At 39.6% G+C, this 24,199-nt stretch overlaps 3 protein-coding genes across 4 annotated transcripts; 2 read left to right on the top strand and 1 right to left on the bottom strand.

The window, feature by feature from the left end:
• Nucleotides 1–1,225: 1,225 nt before the first annotated feature.
• ube2r2 (ubiquitin-conjugating enzyme E2R 2) lies at nt 1,226–5,948 on the bottom strand. Its single transcript, XM_057360704.1, has 6 exons — nt 5,211–5,948; nt 4,402–4,602; nt 2,766–2,852; nt 2,540–2,637; nt 2,329–2,463; nt 1,226–1,491 (listed from the first exon to the last, which is right to left on the bottom strand). Exons 2-6 carry the CDS (start codon nt 4,576–4,578, stop codon nt 1,236–1,238), a joined length of 753 nt encoding a protein of 250 aa, XP_057216687.1. The 5' UTR covers nt 4,579–4,602; nt 5,211–5,948; the 3' UTR covers nt 1,226–1,235.
• Nucleotides 5,949–6,646: 698 nt separating this feature from the next.
• Nucleotides 6,647–10,747, top strand: ubap1 (ubiquitin associated protein 1). 2 transcript variants are annotated; one of them, XM_057361091.1, is made up of 7 exons: nt 6,647–6,821; nt 7,837–7,893; nt 8,039–8,163; nt 8,250–9,044; nt 9,141–9,308; nt 9,504–9,605; nt 10,423–10,747. In XM_057361091.1, exons 2-7 carry the CDS (start codon nt 7,854–7,856, stop codon nt 10,561–10,563), a joined length of 1,371 nt encoding a protein of 456 aa, XP_057217074.1. In that variant the 5' UTR covers nt 6,647–6,821; nt 7,837–7,853; the 3' UTR covers nt 10,564–10,747. The 2 variants fall into 2 exon arrangements, with proteins under 2 accessions (XP_057217074.1, XP_057217075.1); XM_057361092.1 differs by lacking the exon at nt 6,647–6,821 and adding an exon at nt 6,856–6,985.
• A 4,821-nt stretch (nt 10,748–15,568) lies between these two features.
• Nucleotides 15,569–24,006, top strand: dcaf12 (DDB1 and CUL4 associated factor 12). Its single transcript, XM_057361026.1, has 9 exons — nt 15,569–16,235; nt 18,092–18,382; nt 20,229–20,507; nt 20,714–20,774; nt 21,098–21,291; nt 21,731–21,796; nt 21,893–22,055; nt 22,132–22,310; nt 22,518–24,006. Exons 1-9 carry the CDS (start codon nt 16,179–16,181, stop codon nt 22,674–22,676), a joined length of 1,449 nt encoding a protein of 482 aa, XP_057217009.1. The 5' UTR covers nt 15,569–16,178; the 3' UTR covers nt 22,677–24,006.
• Nucleotides 24,007–24,199: the final 193 nt, after the last annotated feature.

Genomic DNA, 24,199 nt, shown 5'->3' with positions numbered 1-24,199 from the left:
GGTCGGAAATGCATAAAATGAACGCCTGTACATGAGCGTGCATTATGATTCATCCAAAATCGATGGGACCAAATATTCAGAGCCAAATTTGGGACATCATCAGTCTCATTGTTTTAGGGACATTGAGATCAACAGTAGCTAAATGTGTAAATAGTTTTGTTGATGGTGTCCATACGGCCATTAAATGCCATATACTGACACTTCAATTTAATGGCTCAAAAAAAGCTTCATCACAAAAGTGATGTGCGGGTACGAGCTGTGTATCGGAGAATATGTGTAGTAAATTCAATCTATCGTGAAGGTCACCTCTTGATGTGGATTGCTGGTCAAAATGATGATACTTAAATTTTACGAGAACGAAACCATCTATTCAATTTGCATTTGTCTCGAATACTTGATCACTCTTGAATACTTACTTTTTTCAATTAGACCTTAACTTAAATCTCAGAAAAGCATGGGACATTATGTACACAATTGGGTGGAATCAGTGAAGCCCTATACTGTGACGACAGTTCCAAAGAAAGAATACTTTCTTGAAAAAAAAACCGGACAATGAATGAAACATTCATTTGTTGGCAATGACTGTTTCATCAGGTACAGCTATAGGTTATAGTGGGTTTAAAGGGTTAGTTCACATAAAAAAAATTCTCAATTCTTGATGACACCCACAAAACAGCAGGGGTCTCTGAACAAGTTTTTACAAATATTACAATTTACTAAAACTCTTAAAGCGAGACGCTCAAAAAAGCATGCAATGTGACGCAACAGCCAAAGACATTCGTCTATCTGTGTCAGTATTCTAGTTAAAGCTTTTAATTTCGCTGTCTTTGTATGGAAGTGTCTATATTCCTCCTTTAGCATTCAAATTAAGAAAAGGATGGATTTAGAACAACAAGGGTGAGGTTTTAATTTTTGGGTGAACTAGCCCTTTAAACGTTTTTTTAATTGAAAAAAGAACCAAAAAACCTGAATGTTGAAGGTGACCTGACAAGCTCTGAATATCCAAAAGCCCTGAGGTTAAAAGGCAGGAAAACGTAAGATGTTACAAATGACTGTGGTGTGATTTTATGAAACAAGAGAGATGTCATAGGTCATATTCTTTACTGAGGACCAAAAAAAGACAACTTAAAAATGAAAAAAAGTAGCACGGGGAAACAGGAAAGATCTGAAGAAGGAGGCTGTTGGGTAAAAAATGGGGGACAGAACTTAAGTGTCAAGGTAACAGTGGAATGAGGTCAAGACTCCTCGTTGCCAGAGTCGTCCTCGTCGGCAAAACAGTACCCAGCCATGTCTCCGCACATCCCGCCGGCTTCGGCCTCGTCATCATCATCGTCGTCCTCTTCGATGTCGTCGTTGTACAGGTCATCGTAGAGCAGGTCAGTGCTGCTGTCATGAGAAGGCACTTTGGTCTGGATGCAATACTCGGCAAGCGTCGTTGGCACTTTAACTCCATCTCGCTCAGCATCTGCTTTGGTTGATATCACCTGCTTCCTGCATGTGGAAAAAAGATGCAAATTCAGAATGTTGCACTTAACAAATCGAGCCTTTATAGTTTTAACAACTAATATCAGTATATATAATGATAACTATACATATATACTATACATGTACTTGGAGCAGTGCATCTTCAACTTTTGATAAGGTGGTGAAATTGAAATTTGTATAGTCAACATCTGACTGTAGACAATGTTTAATCTAAACCTCTAAAATATTACTAATATAAAAAAATAAGTTTTAAGTATGCAAGTCATGCTTGCTCTTGCTATTTTTGGCAAAAATACTAAGTGCCAAAGTAACTGCACACCTCTGCTTAAACCTTAATGGAAAAAAAAGATCACAAAAGCCCGGTTGCAAGAAACCCCTTAGGGTAAGAAAACCCTTAATTCTAATTGTAACAGGTTACTAAGGGTTTCTTACCCTAACCTCAAACCAAGCATAAATGAATAAAAAATAAATCATGAATTGAGTTATTTGATGGTAAAATACAGTATTGAACACGTCACCATTTTTCTCAGTAAATATATTTCTAAACGTTCTGTTGACATGAAATTATCACCACGTGTCGGTAACAACTCAAGTAATCTATACATACAAAGAAAACAAAACAAATAATTCCACTCCATTGTATTACACAAAACTTAATTTCTAAAATGATTTGTTTTGTTTTCTTTGTATGTATGGATTACTTGTATGGTTGTTACCGACACGTGGTGAAAATTTCATGTCAACGGAACGTTTAGAAGTACTTTACTGAGACAAATGGTGACGTGTTCAATACTTATTTTACCCGCTGTATATTGGCTTGTGTTTTTATTAAAGTCACAGTACCTTATAATTTCGGCATATTCTTTGTCTTTTCCTTTGCTGTCCCTCCACTTGCGAAACATGACTGAGGCGTCCACATTTGCAGGAGAAAAGGTGTTGGGTTCATTTAGCAGCGAGATGACGCTCAACAGGATTGTTCTATACATAAACACATAAACACACGTGGATATTCAATCACCTTAGAAGTTTGACTTTAGACTTTGCCTGTACATACCTAACATTTTGTGTGGGGTTCCATCGCTCTGAGGGCAGTTCTCCACTTTGGGGATCATCCACAGGAGGGTGAAGAATGGAAATACACACATCGCCATTCTGACAGACATTAAAACAGGTGTTCACCATGAAACCATCAATGTGTATTCAGAAAGTAAACAGTCTTTAGTTCATGTTGAATGAAGCTTGCATTGCAACAAGTTTATAGACATGCAGAAGAATTTCACCTCATAAATGTTTGGGTGCCACATCTTGGTAAGGAATCTGAAAGTCGGAGGAGAGTATGGGTAGTCGATAGGAAATTTTATATGGGCCTGGGAAAAGAGTACAGACATCAACATTATTAGTTACAGTAATCTATGAACGGTTTGATAGCTAGTAAATGAGGCACTTATAAATCAACTTAAGAAACACATTAGGCTAAAAGGGTTTGCATAAATATAATCCTCACAAAGCTCTTCATCAGGTTTCCAATGTGATGCCAAACAGTATGCTTTACTCTACATTACAGTGCTGATAGGGCTGTAAAGTGTGAATGTGGTCAACACAACAAAAGTGATTTAGAATTAAATCTAAAAATAACAGGACACAAAGATTTTGAAGTTTAAAATAAATGTAATACATGTAAAGTGAATAAAATAGTCTGCAGTATTTTAAGCCACTATCAAATGTGTGACATTGGCCATGTTAACTGTACAAAAGGTCAGATTTCCCACTCAAGCACACGGGGTGTTCTTTGGAACGCTCTCAGATCATGCTGGGATAACGTGAATCATCGGGTTTTGCACAAACTTGTGGAGTCCTGCCAGCTCAAGTGCACACAGTCATTAAAGCAAAAGGGGAAATACCAAATGCTAAGAAATTATGAGATTCATGTTACTTTATCAAATCAACTTTCCCCCTTAAAGTATTATGATGATAACATTGTTTGTAATTGTTACAACCTGATCTTAACCTTCATCATCAGCGATCATTATTAATGATGAACAAGTGATATAGAGAGGAGGAAAGGATGAAGGAGAAGCCTATTATATATGACATATTTTGTACATTAATAATCCTATTTACCAGAGGACACAAAGATCCTGCCTGACAGCTGCAAATTTAAATAATTTGCCAGGCCTGCATCCACAAAGATACCATTATCTTTCTCAAAACAGGCCGGACATCAGTCTTTGCTTTCGTTCTTTTAGCCAACTGCAAACTGAATTGTAATTTTGCGATAATAAAATAAGGACTGCTTACACTCCTCCCGCCTGCCATAGTTCGGTCAAACACTCACCACCTCAAGCCCACGACATTGGTTAAGCAAATCTTGCCGTTTTGGACCGGTCAACAGAAAAATATTTTGATAGACCCATTGCGTGTGTTTAGGGAAATCAACCTCACGTTTTAACTTGAAAAAATAACACCCTTCACCTTTAAAACTATATGACTCTAGTCAAAGTGAATTGACTATGAATCATGCTTTCTGTCGTATTGAAGTAATGGACTTCATCGCAGTGAATGTGAGGACTACTTCTGTTGGTAATAAAACACTGAGATTGGGTAACTCCAGGGAATATGGCTGAAACTTACGGTCCTTCTCTTTTTAGCTCTCATATTGGCATGTCATTAAAATATCTGTCAGCGCCATAAATAGATGTCTGGAGTATAAAGAACGCACCATCGGTGAAAGAAGAGCCAGAGAGAACAAGACACGGGGGAGGGAGGTGGGATACACTTCAAACTTACATAAGACTTTGATTGATCTCACTTGTTCCTCTGCACATACTGGTCCAGTAGTAGAGTACAGTAGAGTGTTTCAGAACATCCTATGTCTCAATCCACACCTGTCAGTCACAGTAGCCACACAAGACTTACCTTGAAGTAGCCCCCTTCATACAGTGTGTTTGGGGGGCCAAAGATGGCCACCTCCCAGTTGTAGAGGTCAGACTCCTCCACCAGGGTGATACGAAAACCTTCCACAGGCTCCTCCTGTAGAGACTTCAACTCCAGCATCAAAGCCTTCTGAGAGCTCGGCATCTGCTGGTGGGCCATGACAGTCCTGATGCTTCAGCCTTGCTACAGATTACAGGGAAATGGGTTAAAGAGGATTTCTCTGTAGACTAAAGGGATTTTCTTTTTTGGCCAATACTGATTTAAACAAAGAAGCAGGTATTCGCAGGTACCGCTATTAGTCACTGGTTCACTTATTCAAACTTTTTAAGCCTGTTTTAAATAAGCAAAGTTCAGAAACACATGCATTATCAGATTCAATTTTTATTGAAAGTGGATTGAATTAATTAAAAAATTATAATGAATTAATTTCATTATTTTACCCAACAGACAATATGCAACTCAGTGCCTTTATGCAGTTACTTTAATAAATTAAAATGAATTTGTTATATCTGCCTTTCTCATGCTATAGCCGTCAATGGTTTTAAAAATTGTCTGATATATTAGTGCATCTTGAAAAATAATACATTATTACTTGCTTTCTGAACAAAAATAAAAAACTTGGTTGTTGACAGGTATGGTATTTGCCAATTATAAATAAACAAACAAACGGGACAGGTGCCATCCCTACAAAAAATAACCATTGCAAACGATAATAAATCGGTCAGAAAACATGGTAACAGTTTGATAAATATCTTGATGAAAGGATAAAAATGCACTTTTCGTTTTATTACCTGCACAACTCCCCAGGAAATGCGTTACTTGAATGCGTTACACTTCCAGCTTCATGTAAATATTAATCCGTAAATTAGTTGGTATTTATTTATTCCTTGGGGCCCAGAAGGGACCGTTAAGCCTTCTATTCCGTTTGTTGTTTCTTGAACCTTCTCTCGTTTTTCTGTCAGACGTGCAAAAATTCAGTCCTTGAACAGAAGCAACAACGATCAGTCTTTTTTACTACCTTTTATAAGCAATGGAAAATAAATCACTCTTCTTCGGTATCTGTTGCTGCCCGCACTGGAGAAGGCAAGCGGGTTGGGAGGTGTCCTCGTCTACTGCATTAACATCTAATAAACTAACTTACACAGCGTGCAAATAAATCGCAAAATATGCTTTATGTGATGCAAAATAAGTTTGTCAAAGTCTGTGGGTCGCTGTCATCGCTGCCGTTTCCTCTCGTGTCTTCGGCCGCACTGCTGAAGTGCTGCTTGTTTACATTTGTTCTGCTGCGAAGCTTCAACGCACCTTCAAAAAGCCCGTTTGCGCACTGACTTTCACTGTCAGCTCTGCTGTTTTGGTCTAAAACACGCACACTCGACGGCGAGTTAAGGAAAGGGCATGGATGTTATTCACGTGAGATATGGAGATCGGTGGAAGCGCAAGACAAATATACGAACGCAACCGTCAGGCGATGATTTCTCGCTGTTTCTCAATCTCAATCGCTTGGTGCTTCCGGTTATAGCGCGTGCCTGAACACGACTGTACGCAGTGCGTCATGACGCACAATACGCAACCGTGAACTTTTATTGAAGAAAATAGTGTTATTATTCGAAGCGTTATTTTCCGGATAATCCTCCAGTATTGGATGCCATGTAAATAGATTAATATTGACATAAAGCCATGCCAAAAGATTAAAGTGAAATTAATGATTGAAATCACACTTTGATGCTCCTAATCGCATAGACTGGATTTCACAGATAGTGTCACATATTATAAAATAAGTTCTGAGTTGACTGGTTCAGTTCGTGGCAAAATAAATTAATAGAATAAATAAAATATGAATACCTGATTTTCTTGGACATATGCCAATGTAGTTTTTGAAGTACACAAATACTAGTACTAGTACTAGTGATTAATTTATTTACTAACGGTATTTGAATAATAGTAAATACCGTCATACATAAATGAAACAAACATTCCATGACTGCATCACGCCACCGCGTTTTTGTATGCAACAAAAGCAACTTATCTGTTTTATTTATCTTTAGCATTTAAAGCAATACAATACAATACGAGACCATATCCAATAAGCTAAAACGGCGCAAAATATTTTTTCCAGGCTGATAAAACCCGTGCTGAACCCATGTGCAAAGGCAGACACAGATGACAGCCCGTCCAACGCCATACGCTGATTGGACGTAGCTGTCGTCATTCAGTTCAGTGCGTGGCGTCACACAGGAACAGATTTCAGAAGGAAGCGGTGAAACCAAGATGGCGTTCCGCGATAAAGCAGGAAATATACTCGGTTTTTAATAAATCTTCTCATTTTAGAGCGCATATCGGTGCTTGCGTGTACCAGGATAGGCGAGAGACATATTTGGAGACTGAAGACACCGTAGAAACCGGTAAGGACACAGGTGGGACACGCAGGGCCAGTTTAAGGGGCGGTGGCAGAGAGAGGAAGTTGGGCCCTGTTAGGTCGCTTTACTAATCTAAACTAAAACAAAACTGAAGTGATCAGTTTGTTTTTAACTCTCTGTTGATGAGTAGAACTGTGCCTTTCTAATACGTAAGTATAAGATCTTTAGTTTGAGGCGACAGTTTTTTTCATTTTTGTTTTAATATGACAGGTAGAAAAAGAAACAAGTCGAACTGAATTGGTAATGAGCTAACGTTAGGCAGAAATGTTTGTAACCATGTAACGTTACATCAACCTAAACCAAATTGTCACAACAGTCTCTTAAATATATATAGAGAATTTAGTATTTATTATCGAAATGCAGCTGATGTTGGCTTTGTTAGTCTTGTTGGCTATATGAATTTGTTGGTAAAACGTCAATATAAGAGTCATTGCGGTAGGTATTACGCAACACATGTGTTTACTGTATATGGTTATGTGCGATTTTCAAATCAGCTGGTTCGGAAAACCCTTTTTATTAATGGATCATGGGCGTTAAAATGACAAGAGAACCGGTTTGTTTGTTTTATAAGCTGGTGTGTCAACATGTGATACATTCTTGTGCTACAAGGGTTTGGTTGTCGTGACGTCGATAAACAGGTTTTTTTCTAAGCTTCTTTTAGGTTGATATTGTAAAAGCTCATCTGTTTACATTTTCAGTTCAAGAGAAATTCAAGTAGTGCTTGTAAACTAATACTAATAGCAGTGTTTCCATTGGTGAAAAGTTTTGCTTTTGTTTTGTTTCGTGTTGTTTTTCTTGTCGTTCTTAATTTGTTATTTAGATGGTTATTTGGAATATTAATTATACTGACATATAATCACTATTCAAAATTGAATGTTATTTTAACAGTTCTGTTGTAAAAAATAAACCTACTTCATTAGGGAAAAGGTAAGGGACTATAAAAGTAAATATGTGACTGACAGTAAATTGTCAATTATACGGTTTGTGTTTTTTTCTATAGTTATAGTTGTACTCTAAATGGCTGCGAGGAAGTCTGGATCGGATAACCACAACAACGGTGAGTCAGTAAATCATCATCTGTCATGATTCTCTTATTGTAATAAACAACCTCATAAACACAACACAAATAAAAGTCTAATTTTAACACATTGTTTTGTTTTCCTTCCTGTTTTCCTTCCCGCCTCTTCACTCCATGTTTGAAGGTCCCGTCAGTTACCTTGATGATGTGCCCTTCAAACTTAACGAGAAATTCCGGCCTCCCTCAAAAGTGGGTTTTCCCATTGACTTCTGTGTACCTGACTGTATATCCAAACTTTCAGCACTGCAAGTAAGTCTGTTTTTCTTACCAAACCCTGGCCTTATATGAGCTGTGTCAAGTTTTTAAAATAATTCATGCTTTATTTTGTCCTTTAGTATGACTTCAGTCTAGAGAGGCGGAGCATTGAGTGGGGGGAGGAGCTCGACAAAGCACGAGCTGCTGAGGCTCGAGCAGCGGAGGCGGCGCGGGCGGAGTCTGAAAGCGAGAGGCAGGTCACTCCTAGCGATACAGATGTCGGATTGGTTGGAGGAAAGAAAGCACGCTCCTCTGAGGAGCAGGACCTTATTCAACCAGCATTAAACCCAGTTTTGGCTGGCCTATGGCACAACGCAATCCTTACGCCTCTCCCAGCACCTTCTTTCGGATCAACGCGGCCAGCCCCTAGCAACCCGGCCCCGCAAAGTCTAAATTTGGCCGACTTTGAGCGAGAAGAGGATCCGTTTGACAAACTCGAGCTTAAAACACTGGATGACAAAGAGGAATTGCGTAGTATCCTCCAGAGCCAACCGCAATCGTCAGTATCACCACCTCAGCTTCCTCAAACGGAACCTCGCCCCGCGTCTCCAAGTAGTACGCCTCCTCTTCAGGCAAAAGCAGGAATCTTCCATAAACCTAACGGACTTGTCGGACTTCTGGACCGGGCTGGGGTTCTGGGAACCTCAGTGGAACAGATTGATACGGACCGGCCATGTAACATTCGCTCACTGACTTTCCCAAAGCTTTCAGACCCGGGGGACTCCTCATCAGAACCACCTCTTAGCGTTTACCCAGCAACTCCACCCCGTAACCTGTCCAACGGCACACCTTCCCTGCAGAGGACAGTACCCCATACCAAAACAACGGTCACACAAGACCAGTCTGGATATGCTCAAAATGGGACACAGAAACGGGTACGTGGGCAACGAAACATGGACAGAAACTGTTTTTTGTATTTGTGTTTGTGTGTAACAGTGAATTAACTGATTTTCTCTGAAACTTCTTTGCAGTCAAATTCTATCACAGCACCCAACCATCCGGAAACTGCACCTGCTACTGCGATCCTTCTCGGCCTCTCTCCCAGCGAACGGCAGTGTATGGAAACAATTGTGGGCATGGGTTATTCGTACGAGGGTGTTCTAAAGGCCATGCAAAAACAGGGACAGAATGTTGAACAGGTGACTCTTTTTTTCCTTCCTAGAGAATGTCTGCATTGGGTTATAATACTTACAAAAGGGGAGAGCATTTAACAATTTGTCAATGAGCTAACAATAAACACTGTTTACAAGTAGGTGTATTTATTTATGCAAATGAAGTGACATTGTGTTAAATCTTCCACAACTGTTTAAGCTATCCGTTTCTCTTATTTGTAGGTACTGGAATACCTGTTCACTCACAGTCGACTGTGTGACCGAGGCTTTGATGCCACTGCTGTGGAGGAATGCCTGGAGATGTACCAGGGCTCAGAGGAAAAGGTTGGCAAATTCTAACCACAAATGCACACAAGGACTTGTGACATGGAAAGAGTCACACTATATCCAATTTGAATACACGTTTACATAATGTTTTCATGTTTTTTTAACTCATCCTAACTTGTCGACATCACAGGTTGTGGTGTTTGAAAGCTGAACAGCTTTTATGGTTAACAGAGATTTGACAGAGGCTTCACATTTTAACTAGCTTTATGGTGCCTAACTAGGCTTTATTAGTTTCAAATTCTTACATGTATGCAAAACATATGTTGTCACAGCACATTTGGTTAGGATGCAGTGTAGCCCTAATAATAATAATACACCTCAAAATACTGTTCTGTAATATCGATTAGACACCTTACAACAGTGGTTCTCAAACTTTTTCGTTGTAAGGCCCCCTTTGTGTAGAGTGCATCGCTTTGCGGCCCCCCCAAATAAAGACTTGTAATCTTAAATTTAACATTTTTATTTAAACAAAAACATATTAGGTTATACAATGCTGAAACATCAATTCTTTTGTCTGGTGGTCTTATTTTTCTGATGTTTGATTGCATAAAATCTATGATCAATTTCTATATTTCATAAAATGCCACAAAATCTGTGGCCCCCTGGATCCATCTCGGGGCCCCCCCAGGTGCCACGGCCCCCAGTTTGAGAACTACTGCCTTACAAAACAATATTGTATAATAACGAGAGCTACTGTTTTTGTTTTGTTTGTATTAATGCTACAATAGTGGGTCTGATCGACATTACAAAACAATATTAGTATGTTTTTTGTCTCATTCTTAAATATGATCAATGTGACCTTTTCTCCCATTAGGCTCTAGAGTTTCTTCAGCTGATGTCTCGGTTCGGGGAAATGGGCTTTGAGAGGGACACTATTAAAGATGTACTGCTCATACACAGTAACGACCAGGACAAAGCGCTGGAGGATCTGATGGCCCGCGCAGCAGCAAGCTGAGCCCGAAGACTCTCCACTCCAAGAGCCACCCCCCCGTCTTTCAAAGAGAGAGCGAGAGGAAGAAAAGGGGGCAAGCGAGGAGTCCCGGATGTGAAAGGATGTGATTCTCTTATCTCTAAGAAAGGACAACTGATTTCGTACCCTAATAAAGATATACCTCGTGGGGTGGGGATTAACAACACCATCCAATGGTCTGTTCTTTCCTCCTCCGCTGTATATCTGTTAAGTGATCTTAGAACGGTGGTAAGTGGGGGGAGCCTATAACCTCCTCAGTGATGCGTCATTGACTAGTTTCTCTATTGCCGTGGTGACAAGCTGGACTGGGTGGCGCTGGTGGAGAGATGGGACCTAGTTGAGGCCACTGAAACCCAGCTATTAAGAATATAGATGCTCTAAGCTATTACGCTGCCATCTCTCGCTGCTGAACGCAGGCTTTCGAAACTGAAACCTGACCGCACAGTCAGACACAACCCATGGCAGAACAGAGAACTCACAGAAGTGTCCTCTCGTTGTTTCTGTCTCTGCTGTCCGTTGTTCATATATTGTTTTTATGTTTGACGGACAGAAATGCTTATCTATCTTTGTTTTGTTCTTTTTTGAGATTGTGTTTCGTTGCCCTATGATTGGGAACTGCATTAACAGAACTAAACACCTTTATGTAAGTTGAGAAGAAAAAGCTTTGGTAAACTTTTGCCCAGTTCGCTTTTGCACTGGAATGAACACATTTGGCAGGAGTATTTGGCAGGCGCTACTGGAAATGCAATATTTGAACACCACCATGTTTTGAAAATAATTGACATGCAAATACTGCACAGGCACACTGAACCGCAAACGTTAATAGAAACATATTTAAAGGTCTGTAATGATACACTGTCGGTCCATCTGTAATAAATAAATCGGTGCACAGTATTGAGATTAACACATTGATTTGAGACTTAACACTGCAATTTATTTCGAAAGCAACATAGTTGAATGGAGGTCAAAGATGGTTGTGCAATGGAACGATTTGAAGACTGTGAATCTTTTGGGTGATTAGAAACTGAATTCACTTTTATTGCCTTGGTCACCACAGGAAACCTGTCTGTTTGTATATACAGTATGTCTCCACATTTGATTGGCCAGCAAGAGACACTGGCTTCATAGGAATTCTCTGGAACTTTTCAATTATAGGTCCTCTTTCTAACCTCATGTTATACTGACTGTTGTCCTAATGGTTGAATCTCATTACGAAGTGTCCAGGTTATATTTTACCTCAAAATCAAATATGTATTTATATTTTGCACAAACCTTTTTAAATTCTGTATTACAGTAATGAGAATTGGATAAGAGATGGCGGTTAATTGTCACAGAAAACGTGACATACTAATAAATAGGCTTTAGATAGTCAAACATAATTTCTAAGTGTATTTTGAGTTTGGGGTAAAATATGACCTGGACTTGACATTTTGTGAGATTCATCCAAAATGTTAATTTTATTTTTTGGCCCAGTTTGCTATTACATAAATACATTCAGCTCGGATATTGTAATTTCCAAAAAGTTATTGTAGTTGTGAACGCTCTGATCTGGGATAAAATTAAATAAACTTCTCATATTACTCGAAACAGGACTTCATAAAACTAAATTAAATAGTTTTAAACACAAATATGTTACTGTTGATACAGTTTAAATTGTATTAAGCGTTTGTGTTTCAATTAAAGTGATTTCCATTGGGCACAGATAATGTGTTGCTCAAGTGGTCTTTTATGTCTATTAAGTGTGCTGTGTTCTTTAGCAGCTAAATGTGCACTTTTCTTCCAGTTTTTCACCATTGTATGTACAGAAATAGCTGCTTTAAGCACATGGACCACTTTGTGCACTAATCAGTGTTGCTTCACAGTAATCTCTTCTTTATACCCCTCTCTTGTGGATACTTGTTAATCCAGAAATGCCCGGGTCACTTCTACGCCTCTTGAAATAAAAATATATTAGGAAATGAAGCGTAATTATTGGTCTGCTAAGACTGTACAATGTGACATTATTTTCATGACAATCAAGCACATTTCACAACCAAATTTTCATATGTATTATATTATCATTATGGATTTTACCCTGAAATTAGCAGAACTTAAATTTAGTATAACAAATAATACCATGATATATATAATTAGTATAAAGTATTGGGAAAATGTGCTTAATTATCATGAAAATAACAGCATAGGCTTCAAATCTTAATGGTGCTAAGGCTTAATTCATTAAATAGTTTCTGACTGATTTCACGAGATTCACCAATGCCCTACAGAATTAATTCTTCAGAAGAGGTAAACATGGTGTATATGGTGCTCACCTATACTTTTCATAGAACCAGTCAATAGAATGAGGTCAGAAAGACTGAACCTAATACATACGGCAAACAAAAACTGCTGGTTGTATCACAAAGAGCATTCTGGCCTGACGAGGAACGAGTCAGCACTCAAATGCAGATCTATTGTTTGAATTGTAAATGGGGAAATGTCCTGCACACAATGTACAGCTAGAGAACCTGATTGACAGATAATGCCGATCTGATGCATTTTGTCTGATAGGAAGATCTGTTGCAAAGATGTGATTTTAATGTTAACAAAGTCTTTGGAAACCATTTCAGACTTAAACTTACTCTTTCTTTTATTTAGTACTTTTAATTGAACTGTAATTGGGGGACAGTTTAACACATGCTGTAAAGCAGCACAGGTGATGTATAGAACAAAATAAACACAGCTGCCATTGAGAGCTCTACAAAAGGGTGGTACCTATAGGCTGTTTATTCTTGGTAAAAATACACTAACATTAGTTTAAAGGAAAAACATATAGACTTGAATAGTTTTTAAGTGTAGGCAATCAAGTATCATATTATATTTATAAATTTAACCTTGAAAATCTAGGTCTGCTAAAATGTTTCCAATGAAGTTGTAGAACAAGAACAAGATAAATTGAAATATACAGACGTGCCCCTCCACAAAAAAAACCAAGAATGCAGTTTTCTCTGAAAATATCTTCAAACTGAAAAGAAATTGGCATCCACCATTGTTTATTCCATATTTAATAGAAATCAGACTTTGCTTTTGATTTTTTATTCAACATAATATTGTAAATAATAAAACAAATGAAAATGTCACGGACAAAAATGATGGGACCCTAACCTAATATTTTGTTGCACAAACTTTAGAGGCAATCACTGCAAGCAAATGTTTTCTGTAGCTCTCAATGAGACTTCTGCACCTGTTAACAGGTAGTTTGGCCCACTCTTCCTGAGCAAACTGCACCAGCGGTCTCAGGTTTGATGGGTGCCTTCTCCAGACTGCAAGTTTCAGCTCTTACCATAGATGTTCCATAGGATTCAGATCAGGACTCATAGAAGGCCACTTCAGAATAGTCCAATGTTTTGTTCTTATCCATTCTTGGATGATTTTAGCTGTGTGTTTTGGGTCATTATCCTGTTGGAGGACCCATGACCTGCGACTGAGACAGAGCTTTCTGACACTGGGCAGTACGTTTCGCTCCAGAATGCCTTGATAGTCTTGAGATTTCATTGTGGCCTGCACAGATTCAAGGCACCCTGTGCCAGATGCAGCAAAGCATCAACAAAACATAACCGAGCCTCCTCCATGTTTCACTGTAGGTATGGTGTTCACTTCTTTGAAGCTTGATTTTTTTTCGTCTGTGAACATAGAGCTGATGTGACTTGCTAAAAAGCTCCAGTTTTGACTCATCTGTCCAAAGGACATTCTCCCAGAAGGATTGTGGCTTGTCAATATGAATTTTAGCAAATTCCAGTCTTGCTTTGTTTTTCTTCCTCCATGGAGCCCACTTTTGCTCAAAAAGTGATGGCTGGTGCTATCAGAAACTGACGTACAGTACCTTCACCTTGGAGTTCAGCTTGTATCACTTTGGCAGTTTTCCTTGGTTCTTTTTCTACCATTCGCACTATCCTTCCGTTCAATCTGGGGTCGGTTTTCCTCTTGCGGCCGCGCCCAGGGAGGCTGGCTACAATTCCATGGACCTTAAACTTCTTAAACATCGAGCTGCTTGGAGATGGTCTTGTAGCCTTTACCTTTACCATGCTTGTCTATTATTTTCTTTCTGAGCTCCTCAGACAACTCTATCCTTTGCTTTCTCTGGTCCATGTTCAGTGTGGTGCACACAATGATACCAAACAGCACAGTGACAACTTTTCTCCGTTTAAATAGGCTGAATGACTGATTACAAGATTGGATACATGTGTGATACTAATTAAAGAAACTAATTAGTTTGAAATATCACTATAATCCAATAAAGTATTATCTTTTCTAAGGGAAACCAACAAATGTGTCCAGGCCATTTTAGAATATCTTTGTAGAATAAGAAATAATTCATCTCTTTCCACAGCTTCTTTGCTTTATTCTATGACACACCAAAGTATGTTGTATACATGATACAATAGCTTTTAATTACATCACTCTTCAGGAGGAATGAAGCATTATTTCAATGAGCTGTAAGGGTACCAACAAATTTGAGCACGTATGTTTATATATATATCAAATATGCAAACTAAAATGTTATTTATAAAATGTTTTTGAAATGGGTGAAAAATAAGAAAAAGCAACCAATAGGAGCACAGCATAACAAAAAGCTAGTGGATAAAATCATGCCAAGAGTACGTTTTTTGTAAAAATTTACTTAACACAGAGGATGCCTAAATACAGCCTAAAATTGCACAATCACAGCATAATTCTCATAAGGTTAGTTAGCCTACATCTGTGTAATTCTGTAAATACATTTGGATTATTTAACTATAATTCTAAAATGTATAAAAAGGAATGACACATAATAAACGCATATTGCAAACTCGACGCGTTAACACACAACTTACAAATGTAAAACCGTGTAAAACGACCCAACGAAACGTCTGCCTCAGGAACGGTTTTGACTAACGTTAGGAGGGATACAGCTACCTCCACTGGGCATGCGCACTTCAATGCCGCATCATTTTGTCACGCTAAAAACAGTTGATTAATATTTTATTATTATTGTAAGGTTAGGTTTAGGGCTGGTGAAGGCGTTAGCTAATGTAATTTATTGTAATTAAATGGCGAGATTTTGCACCACTTCCGGCCGTAGCTGTATCCCTTCTAGCAACAACCCGCAGGAACAGCTGTAAAAACGTGAGACCGTCGGGCTCGCGCACGCCACCGACGCGCACGCGTACGCTTGACCTTGTTTTTGTTGATATCTTACTTGAGTGCGGCTGCGCGCGGCGCTGTACGTTGTCTGATGACGCGTTTTGTCAAAAGAAACGACGGATCGAGAGAGTGCGAGATAGGTGAAAAGTGATCTCGGTGTTGGGGAGGGGTAGGCGTACCCTCGTGTCTGCTCCACATAGACGGAAAGCAAACAAACCTGCCCCAAATACGACCCGAAGCAGAAGGACGGCGGTGATCGGGCACCCAATCGGACGATTACCTGATTCTGTCCGATCCGACTCGACTCAGTTTGGATTCGATTAGTCGCGCCGCTTCACCAGTCCAGAGGCCGCCGAAATAACTCAATCGCCATTATATGATCCAGATTCAAGCGTCGCTGCTGCCCTCCATGTGGGTGAGGGACCTGTGCGTGTCGGGCTATGGCGAGAAAAACAGTTAGCAGGAAAAGGAAAGCAGGGGAGCTCAAGGAACAACAGGTAACAACGAATCTCTCTCGACCCCGGGAAAACGCACCATAACGTTACCCATTGTGTTATCATATGATCTTAAACAAAAACAAATCGATATATACGAGAAAACGAAAGAGGAGCTTGAAACGTGACAGTTTCGTTACCGTTGGAGACTTACGTTTGCAAACATGCATCGATATGACGGCTAAAGGCTAATGGTGGGTCTGGTAATTTAGTTGCTGACATTGATCCTGCACGGGTGAACTGGTTTAGTGATGTGAAAACGTGTATTACTTGTCTTAGACATTGCGGTTATGTGTTTTGTTTTGGGTAGGTTTTAATCCAGCGCTAGATTACAGGATAACGTTACCCCAGCAGGAGCCAGACAGTATAAAATGGTTAGTCGTCCAGTAGGATTGATCTGCTACCATTGTCAATTATTTCATAATTACAACGACAAATATTAATATCTGACTGTGTTTGGAATTGGAAACTGTTAAGGCCCTGTGGATGTTATTTGTTGAATTAATTGTGTAATTCAAGATTGATTTCTGATGTCATCTGAACAAGTTCTCCCTCTACAGGGATCCATATTGTCTTTATGGTGAGTCTTGTTTTTAAATGTTATCCAACAACCATCTCTCAGGTGGGAAGTCCTATGCATTCAAAGTGTCTCTGTGGAGCAACCCGGAAGTGATTTTAGGTGTAGTTTACTTTTTTGAAAGCACATTTTCCAATTTATTTGCACACTTTTGCCAAGTTTTAAGTGGGAGGGGCCTTGTGTATTGGCTAAGAATCAGTTCTGACCTACTTGGCCATTATGATCTGGGTCAGTCAGATGGGGCCGATGTCCACCGGCCTGAGGGGAGCTTTACTTGAGAACAGGTGATACAGTACATATTGTTAATAGGTAGCTAAAAGAGTGTATTACTCATCTCACTCCAATGATTATGTAATTTCAACACAAATTATTATATGGGCAATGATTTCTTGGTTGGAAGAATGATGATGAATTAACAGGGCAGGGCATTAAAATAAATAAGGCTTTGTCACACGCACAGATTGTTGGGTCTACGAGAGCTGCTGATGTACTTCAGGCCATTGCTTTTATTAGATTTGTTGATGCTTGCTGGGAGCGCACAATCGCTTTGTCTTCCAGCTGGCGCTAGCATCAGGATGCCTTTACTTTTGTCATCCGGCTGTTTTTGTTTCATTGTAATTTATTTATTGTGTTTGATTGTTGGAAGTTTTTAGCAGCGTCTGGGTTTTTTGTACTACCAGGTTTATTTCATTAACGGTAAGCTGTTTTTAAAAGATGCAGAAATGCAGACACAGTGCTGGATTGCAAGAAGGGCCACCTGGTTACAGCCAGGTGTCCTCTGAGATTGAGCTCCTATTTTTAGTTTCATATTTGAAAATGTTATATAATCGGCATGAGTAACAGATAATAGGGAATTCATTAAAGCCATTTTTATGAATGAACAGGCCGACAGGGTATCAATTATCATCTTTGTCAGACTGTTTTCATGGATTTCTGATGACTGTGTGAAGATAAATCCACATACTTAGAGGACTGGGTGTTTAAGATCTGATTTGGATTTATTAGCTATTATCGTCTGTCCTTAATTATAGTAAGAAAGGGATAATTCACCCCAAAATGAAAATTCTTGTGTCATTTATTCACCCTCATGTCATTATAAATCTGGCTTTCTTCTGCTTAATACAAAAAAAGTTATTTTGAGAAACATCTTAGTGGTTTTGTTGTATTGACATTTATAAAGCTGGAAACCCAACAACTGTAGGTTTGATTTTGTGCTCACATACATGCATACTATATTAACTTGTTAAATATTGACCTACTTTTAATCTTCCTCTTCCGGCAGTTCGACTGGTGTCAGTCTGGGAGTAAGCGCTCCCGTGTGTCCAGCTCGGCACGTCATGCGCAGCACTGGTGGCAGAACGGCCGGTCAGTGGTGTGTTCTCTAAGAGGGAGGGAGTTTCGCCCGCAGCTGCAGCACGAGTGGAGCTTCCAGCGGAGCCTGCGCGGGTTCGCCGCCGGACGCATCCCGGCAATCCTCAAAGAGAGAGAGTTCTCCCTCGGCCGCCTCAACAAAGTGTTTGCTTCCCAATGGCTCAACCATAGACAAGTGGTGTGTGGGACCAAATGCAACACGGTGAGATGGTCTTTGATGAATGTTTTACATTTTTGAATTTGGCAGGCGCTTTTTTCCCAAGTTATTCATTCTTTTAGATTTGGTGATCCATGGAAGTCGAACCCATGGAGTTGCGAGCACAATGTTCTACCAATTGAGCCTCAGGAACACAATGATCTAGCACAGTGGTTCTCAAACTGGGGGCCCAAGATGGATCCAGGGGGACCACAGATTTTGTGGCATTTTATGGAATATAGACATTTTTCATAAATTTTATGCAATCAGACATCAGAAAACAAAACCACCAACCAAAAGAATTGATGTTCCAGCATTGTATACCTGAATATGTTTTTGGTTTAATTACAAGTTTGCGATTATAAGTCTTTATTTGGGGGGCCGCAAAGAGATGCACTCTACACAAAGGGGTCCTTACAACGAAAAAGTTTGAAAACCACGGATCTAGTATACAATATAATGTATATTAAAGATTTGTTCTTCAACATGTTATTGGTCTTTCTTGCTGGTTTTTTTTGTTTTGTGGAGTCACTATATGAAATTATTGAAATGTTATTGTTGCTTAGCATTGTGTGTACAACACATTTTAAGGATGCAATATATTTTGATTCCTATGGTTTACTTTCCCTTCCTTTAAGAATAAACCAAATTAAAAGTCCCAGAAACACTAACAGGGTGTTCTGCATCAAAATGTGGTAATTGTGGAATCTCAGAGCGCTTTTCCACCATCGCACCGAATCGTTCTCATTGCTTAATCGTTCCACTCCGTGCCGATCCATGCCAGCCGGTACGTAAATGGTTTCATTTTCCACAGCAGGGCTGATAACGGAAATTTTTAGAATGTAAACACAAACGCAGCACGCGCTGACTTGGTAACACAAGAGACTGAGCTTCTGTGCGCATTCCTTAGCACGATTCAGCACGGTTAGACAACAGTGCCAAAAATTCCGAGCCGAGAACCGTTTGTAATCGTGCCGTGTCGAACCACGCTCGCGTGGAAACATTACTGTAACCGTTTCAGACTGCTTAGAACGGTTCGGCGCCATGGTGGAAAAGCGCTCTCAGTGACTTCTAAAGGTAGTCATTTCAAAACAGGTCTTTCAAGAGAAAAGTCAAAGGGGCGTTTTAGGTGTGAAATGTTCTTTTTAGAGCATGATGTCACCTTAAAGGAACATTGCAGGTCATTTGCAAGTTTTGTTAACAAAGTCTGGATTCAAATGTGCCCTAAAGTTTCCATTCTTTTTATTGTTTATGTGATTATATTGTTTTACCAATAGACTTGGTCGGCATAGCTGGAAACGCCCACAATGAAAAATGAATATCCATTTGTGCCGTGGGGGCAATCAATCCATTACAATCAATGGGTGTAGACCTCGTTAGGCGCTTGATCTTTGCTCTTTGTAGTGATTACGACAGATTTTTTTGGTGCAGTGTCGAAAAGTTGCTATGTGGTGTTCTGAATCTCTAATAAGTAAAAAAAACCTGATCTGAAGTTTTCTATACTGCGCAAAAACCAGACCGGTGTAGTCCCTTCCCCCTGCACCGCAACCCAGGGACTTTCTAAAACGTTTAACGTGAAAAACACTTATACGTTCAGTGATTCTGTGATTTGGTAAATTGTTCCCAGAGTTTGGGATAGTTTGTCACGAAACGACACCACCAGCCATTCCGTTAGGTCATTTCTTCAGTCACAGATACTGCAAGGAGTCTCCCACCCAATACGGCTCAGTTTCCCCCACGTCCCCAGCTATGACACCACACGGACCAAGTCTATATCTGAATTTGTTTCACAATTGTCATATTTTATCCAAGGGCATCTGTGCTTATCTTGGTTGTCTTTCTGCTGACTCAGCTGTTCGTGGCGGATGTCCTCTCTGGCCAGATCACCAGGATCCCCATGCTGAAGGACAGAGAGGGCAGGGGAGAGGTCTCGCAGGCTTTGGGTGGAGTGGGGAGCCCTTTCCAATTCCACAGTACGGGATCAGTAGGCGGTATGGACGCCCAGCAGGGATGCGGCATCCACGCTATAGAGCTGAACCCATCTCACACGTTGCTCGCCACCGGCGGAGACAACCCTAACAGCCTGGCAGTGTACCGGCTTCCCACACTTGACCCTGTCTGTGTCGGGGATGTGAGTCCGTCCTGCACTCCATTTCTAGCTGCACAATTAGTGTAAATGTCAAGCACTCAAGGGCTCCAGTGATGAAAAAGCTAAAGTGCACGAAGTTATTAGAAGACAGAAGTAATTTATTATGTAAACATAATTGAAACGTGCTATTGGATAAAGGTTTTCTGTAATGTTTTAAAAGGCTTGAAATGGCGCTGTATTTTTTACAGGATGGGCACAATGACTGGATATTCTCCATTGCATGGATCAGCGATACCATGGCAGTCTCGGGTAAGCACCCTTGTACGTTAATTATGGAAACTGTCAAGAAGTGAATGGGGTATATTTTACCACAAAATAATGAATACAAGCTGAATTCTTGAAATTGAAAATTATTTATTTTTTATTTTCAGGATTATTACTCCATGTTTTTTTTAATATTCTTTTCCACGTTACAATAATGACGGTTTTGGTTATTTATCAGTAAATGTAAAATATTTTTTAATTTAAATTTAATGTAAAAAATACATTAAAAAAGTCATTATAATTTGATGGGTACAAATTCTATACTTTCATTAAAAAAAGAATGCTTTTTCTTAAATTGACCGGGGCAGGATCTCGTGATGGTTCCATGGGCTTGTGGGAGATATCAGAGGAGGTGCTGACTCATGCAGAAAAGTGTCAGAACGTGGAAGGTGTTCCCTGTTACTCTCACATCTCTCACCGCGCCCTCGAGGACATCCCCAAAGAGTATACCCACCCCTACAACTGCAAAGTGCGCGCACTGGCCTTCAACAACAATCATAAGGTCAGCCCTCTTTCCTTGACACATATTACTCATATTGATGATATTGATTTATTTGCTCTGATCTAAACCTTAATGACCTGCCTATGAAGTCTTGAAGTCTTTAAGTTTAGGTGCAAGGTGATTATGCTGCCTCATTTGAGTCATTTACGATTCTAAGACATAATTACATGTATCCTTTGTGGAAATGTCAATCCCAGAATGCATTAAGAACGCTGTTAATGAAAAAGTACAAAATGGGTGATGAGGCAAGAAAAATGTTGAATATAATTAGACTTGGATTTGATTTAGTACTGAAACATATTGACAAGTCAGTGCAATTAAATTATTAGGTAAGATTATTATAGATGTACTGTAGGTAGCAAAGGAGCTATTAACTTGCAGAATATTTTATTATACTGACATAAGTCTTTTTTCTGTCTTCTGTCCTTTTCAACATCAGGAGCTTGGTGCTGTTTCGTTAGATGGGTATTTTCATCTGTGGAAGGCACAAGACAACCTATCTAAGGTACATTGACCCCAATGAACATTTCTGTGAAGCTTATTGAATGAAGATTTATATTGTTTCTGTCGATGTGAAATTCATTTCTGATTTGATTTTCAGGAGCATTCCATTAAACTCCCTTACTGTAAGGAAAACGTCTGTTTGGCTTATGGTATGGACTGGTCTGTGTATGCAGTGGGCTCTCAGGCGCACGTTTCATTCCTAGACCCCCGGCAATCGTCTCAAAACATCAAATCTGTGAGCTCCAGGGAGCGTGGCAGTGGTATGTTTTTTGTAATATGTAATTTGCAGAAATGTAGATCTTCGGGACCGGTGCTCATGTTGTGCGTGTTCAACAGGTATCCGCTCTGTGAGCTTCTATGAGCATATAGTGACGGTGGGCACTGGTCAGGGCTCACTGCTCTTCTATGACATCAGAGCCCAGCGTTTTCTAGATGGCCAATCCAATACACCCGGCGGGAACCGGAATCGCACTGCAGAGGGCATCCTGAAGCTCACCACAGGGAGAGGCTGGCTGGTAGGATTTTTACTTTTTTGCGTTTGACATAAAATTGCCGGTTACTTTATGTACCATTCTTTACATAGGTTGATGTAAACTGACCATTAAATAAATTATAAAAAATCTTATTATAAAAATCATTCATTTGAAGCTTTATCACCTTGTCAGGCTCTGTTACTGTTGCAAAAATGTTATTGCTAATTCACCCTTTTACACTAACTCCAGAATCACGATGATACATGGAGAAGCTACTTTTCAGATGTCAGCTCCTTTCCGAACGCCGTGTACACACACTGCTATGACGACTCCGGCACCAAACTCTTCGTGGCCGGCGGCCCCCTGTGTTCCGGTCTACACGGAAACTACGCCGGCCTCTGGAGCTAGCCTCCATCATCCCTCCAGTTCTCTCCCACATACACGTGATTATAGGCCATCCTCAAATGTTTTTTTTCTTCCTGCCATCCAAGATTGTTCTCTTTTTCACAGAAGACTCAGGAGCAAAGATGTAACTTTCTTTTCTGTGTGTTCTTATGTCGCCGAATATTCTGTCATTTGCCTGTTGTACTCTGGAATTCATCTGTTTTTTGTGTGGACAAAAAAAGAAAACGGCAAAAGATTTTACCAACAACGTGACCAGATCTCCGAAGAGTTCATTCTATCCTGGATGAATGAAGGAGAAATATATTCAAATGTTAAATGGCCTCTCTGAGCATTGCGTTAATGCTTTATGTTTCTCTTGGTTTTCTTTTCAAAGATTTGCCGTGTCAGAAATGTGGCTTGTTTGTTTTGCTGTGCATTTTGTTCTGCCGATCAGACCAATTTCTTGGGTTGCTGTGGACTGAAATGACATTGTGGACACTGAAAAGACTGAGAAGAGGAATTTGGAGATGATTCTTGGTGAAATTAATGGACACCCTGACCTTTATCCTCACTTAATGGACACAGAAAATGACTGGAGGTCTAGAATGCAGATACATGAAGGCTACAGAGAATCAGACCGTTGTCAATGAAGACTTCTTTTTGCCCCTTCATATTTTCCAAAGTAATGGCATGGAGAAACAACTGTAGGAAATACTCTTTGTGTTCTGTTTGAGGTATCTTTAAGGATGCCTCTCCTATTTGCTTATTATATACTTACACCCGCACACACATCAAGATGTTTTCAACATTTTTCTTCAATGACGTTACACTTTGTATTTATTTTGTGATGTGCCGTCACTCATTCAGTTCAGGTAGTCATATTTGTTGTAACTGTTGCTTCTCTGCTTAAAGGCAGGGCAGTGTTGTGTGACGTTGCCTTTTCAAGGTCTTTCTGTGAAAGACTTGCAGATTGAATTTGTTTTGGGTCTTTTTTTACATTAAATTCTTAATAGAATCAACACGCTTGCTAGAACATTAAACACAGTAACCTGCATATATTAGGGAAAAATTAACCATCACTTTTAAATTGTATTTTATATATAAATGTATATGTATACGAAATTGGAATCTAATAGAAGAAGAATACATTTTATGTAAATGTCAGAGGATATATGTGCGTGTGAGTGAACTAATCTGTCATTATTTTGGTGGTGCCCTTTTTATACTCGCTTCATAATTGTTTTTACAGATTACAAGTGTAAAGATATTGTACAATATCAAAACAAGCAAAAGAAACCAAGAAAACAACAAGACGTTCTTCAAAAATAAAAGTTTATTGATGTATTTTCTTGCATTTTTGGCTCGGCATTTTAATTGATCTTTTTGTAACGTAATACTTTTGTGAACAACAGGGATTTCATTTACTGATGTTCGCCACTGTTTTTATTCATTTGGACGCTAGGGGCGCACTCGTGTTATTACCAAGGAGCTTTAAGGTTATTACCATGGTGATGTGAGCGCATGCGCGTTTACGAGTTGCATTGGCT

Source organism: Triplophysa rosa, linkage group LG19 (assembly GCF_024868665.1).
Source record: "Triplophysa rosa linkage group LG19, Trosa_1v2, whole genome shotgun sequence".
Lineage (NCBI taxonomy): Eukaryota > Metazoa > Chordata > Actinopteri > Cypriniformes > Nemacheilidae > Triplophysa > Triplophysa rosa.
The sequence above is the reverse complement of the archived record's forward strand: the minus strand, read 5'-3'. Positions and strand labels throughout refer to the sequence as shown.

Bases quoted from the DNA above. Each gene is read 5' to 3' on its own strand.
- ube2r2 (XM_057360704.1), bottom strand. From the start codon at position 4,578: ATGGCCCACCAGCAGATGCCGAGCTCTCAGAAGGCTTTGATGCTGGAG. The intron at 2,638-2,765 runs GTGAAATTCTTC...AATGTCTGTCAG, and splicing joins GGCACCCAAACATTTATGAG to AATGGCGATGTGTGTATTTC. The intron at 1,492-2,328 runs GTACTGTGACTT...TTCCACATGCAG, and splicing joins GAATATGCCGAAATTATAAG to GAAGCAGGTGATATCAACCA.
- ubap1 (XM_057361091.1), top strand. From the start codon at position 7,854: ATGGCTGCGAGGAAGTCTGGATCGGATAACCACAACAACG. The intron at 9,309-9,503 runs GTGACTCTTTTT...TCTTATTTGTAG, and splicing joins AGGGACAGAATGTTGAACAG to GTACTGGAATACCTGTTCAC. The intron at 9,606-10,422 runs GTTGGCAAATTC...TTCTCCCATTAG, and splicing joins ACCAGGGCTCAGAGGAAAAG to GCTCTAGAGTTTCTTCAGCT.
- dcaf12 (XM_057361026.1), top strand. From the start codon at position 16,179: ATGGCGAGAAAAACAGTTAGCAGGAAAAGGAAAGCAGGGGAGCTCAAG. The intron at 21,797-21,892 runs GTACATTGACCC...TTTGATTTTCAG, and splicing joins CACAAGACAACCTATCTAAG to GAGCATTCCATTAAACTCCC. The intron at 22,056-22,131 runs GTATGTTTTTTG...CGTGTTCAACAG, and splicing joins CTCCAGGGAGCGTGGCAGTG to GTATCCGCTCTGTGAGCTTC.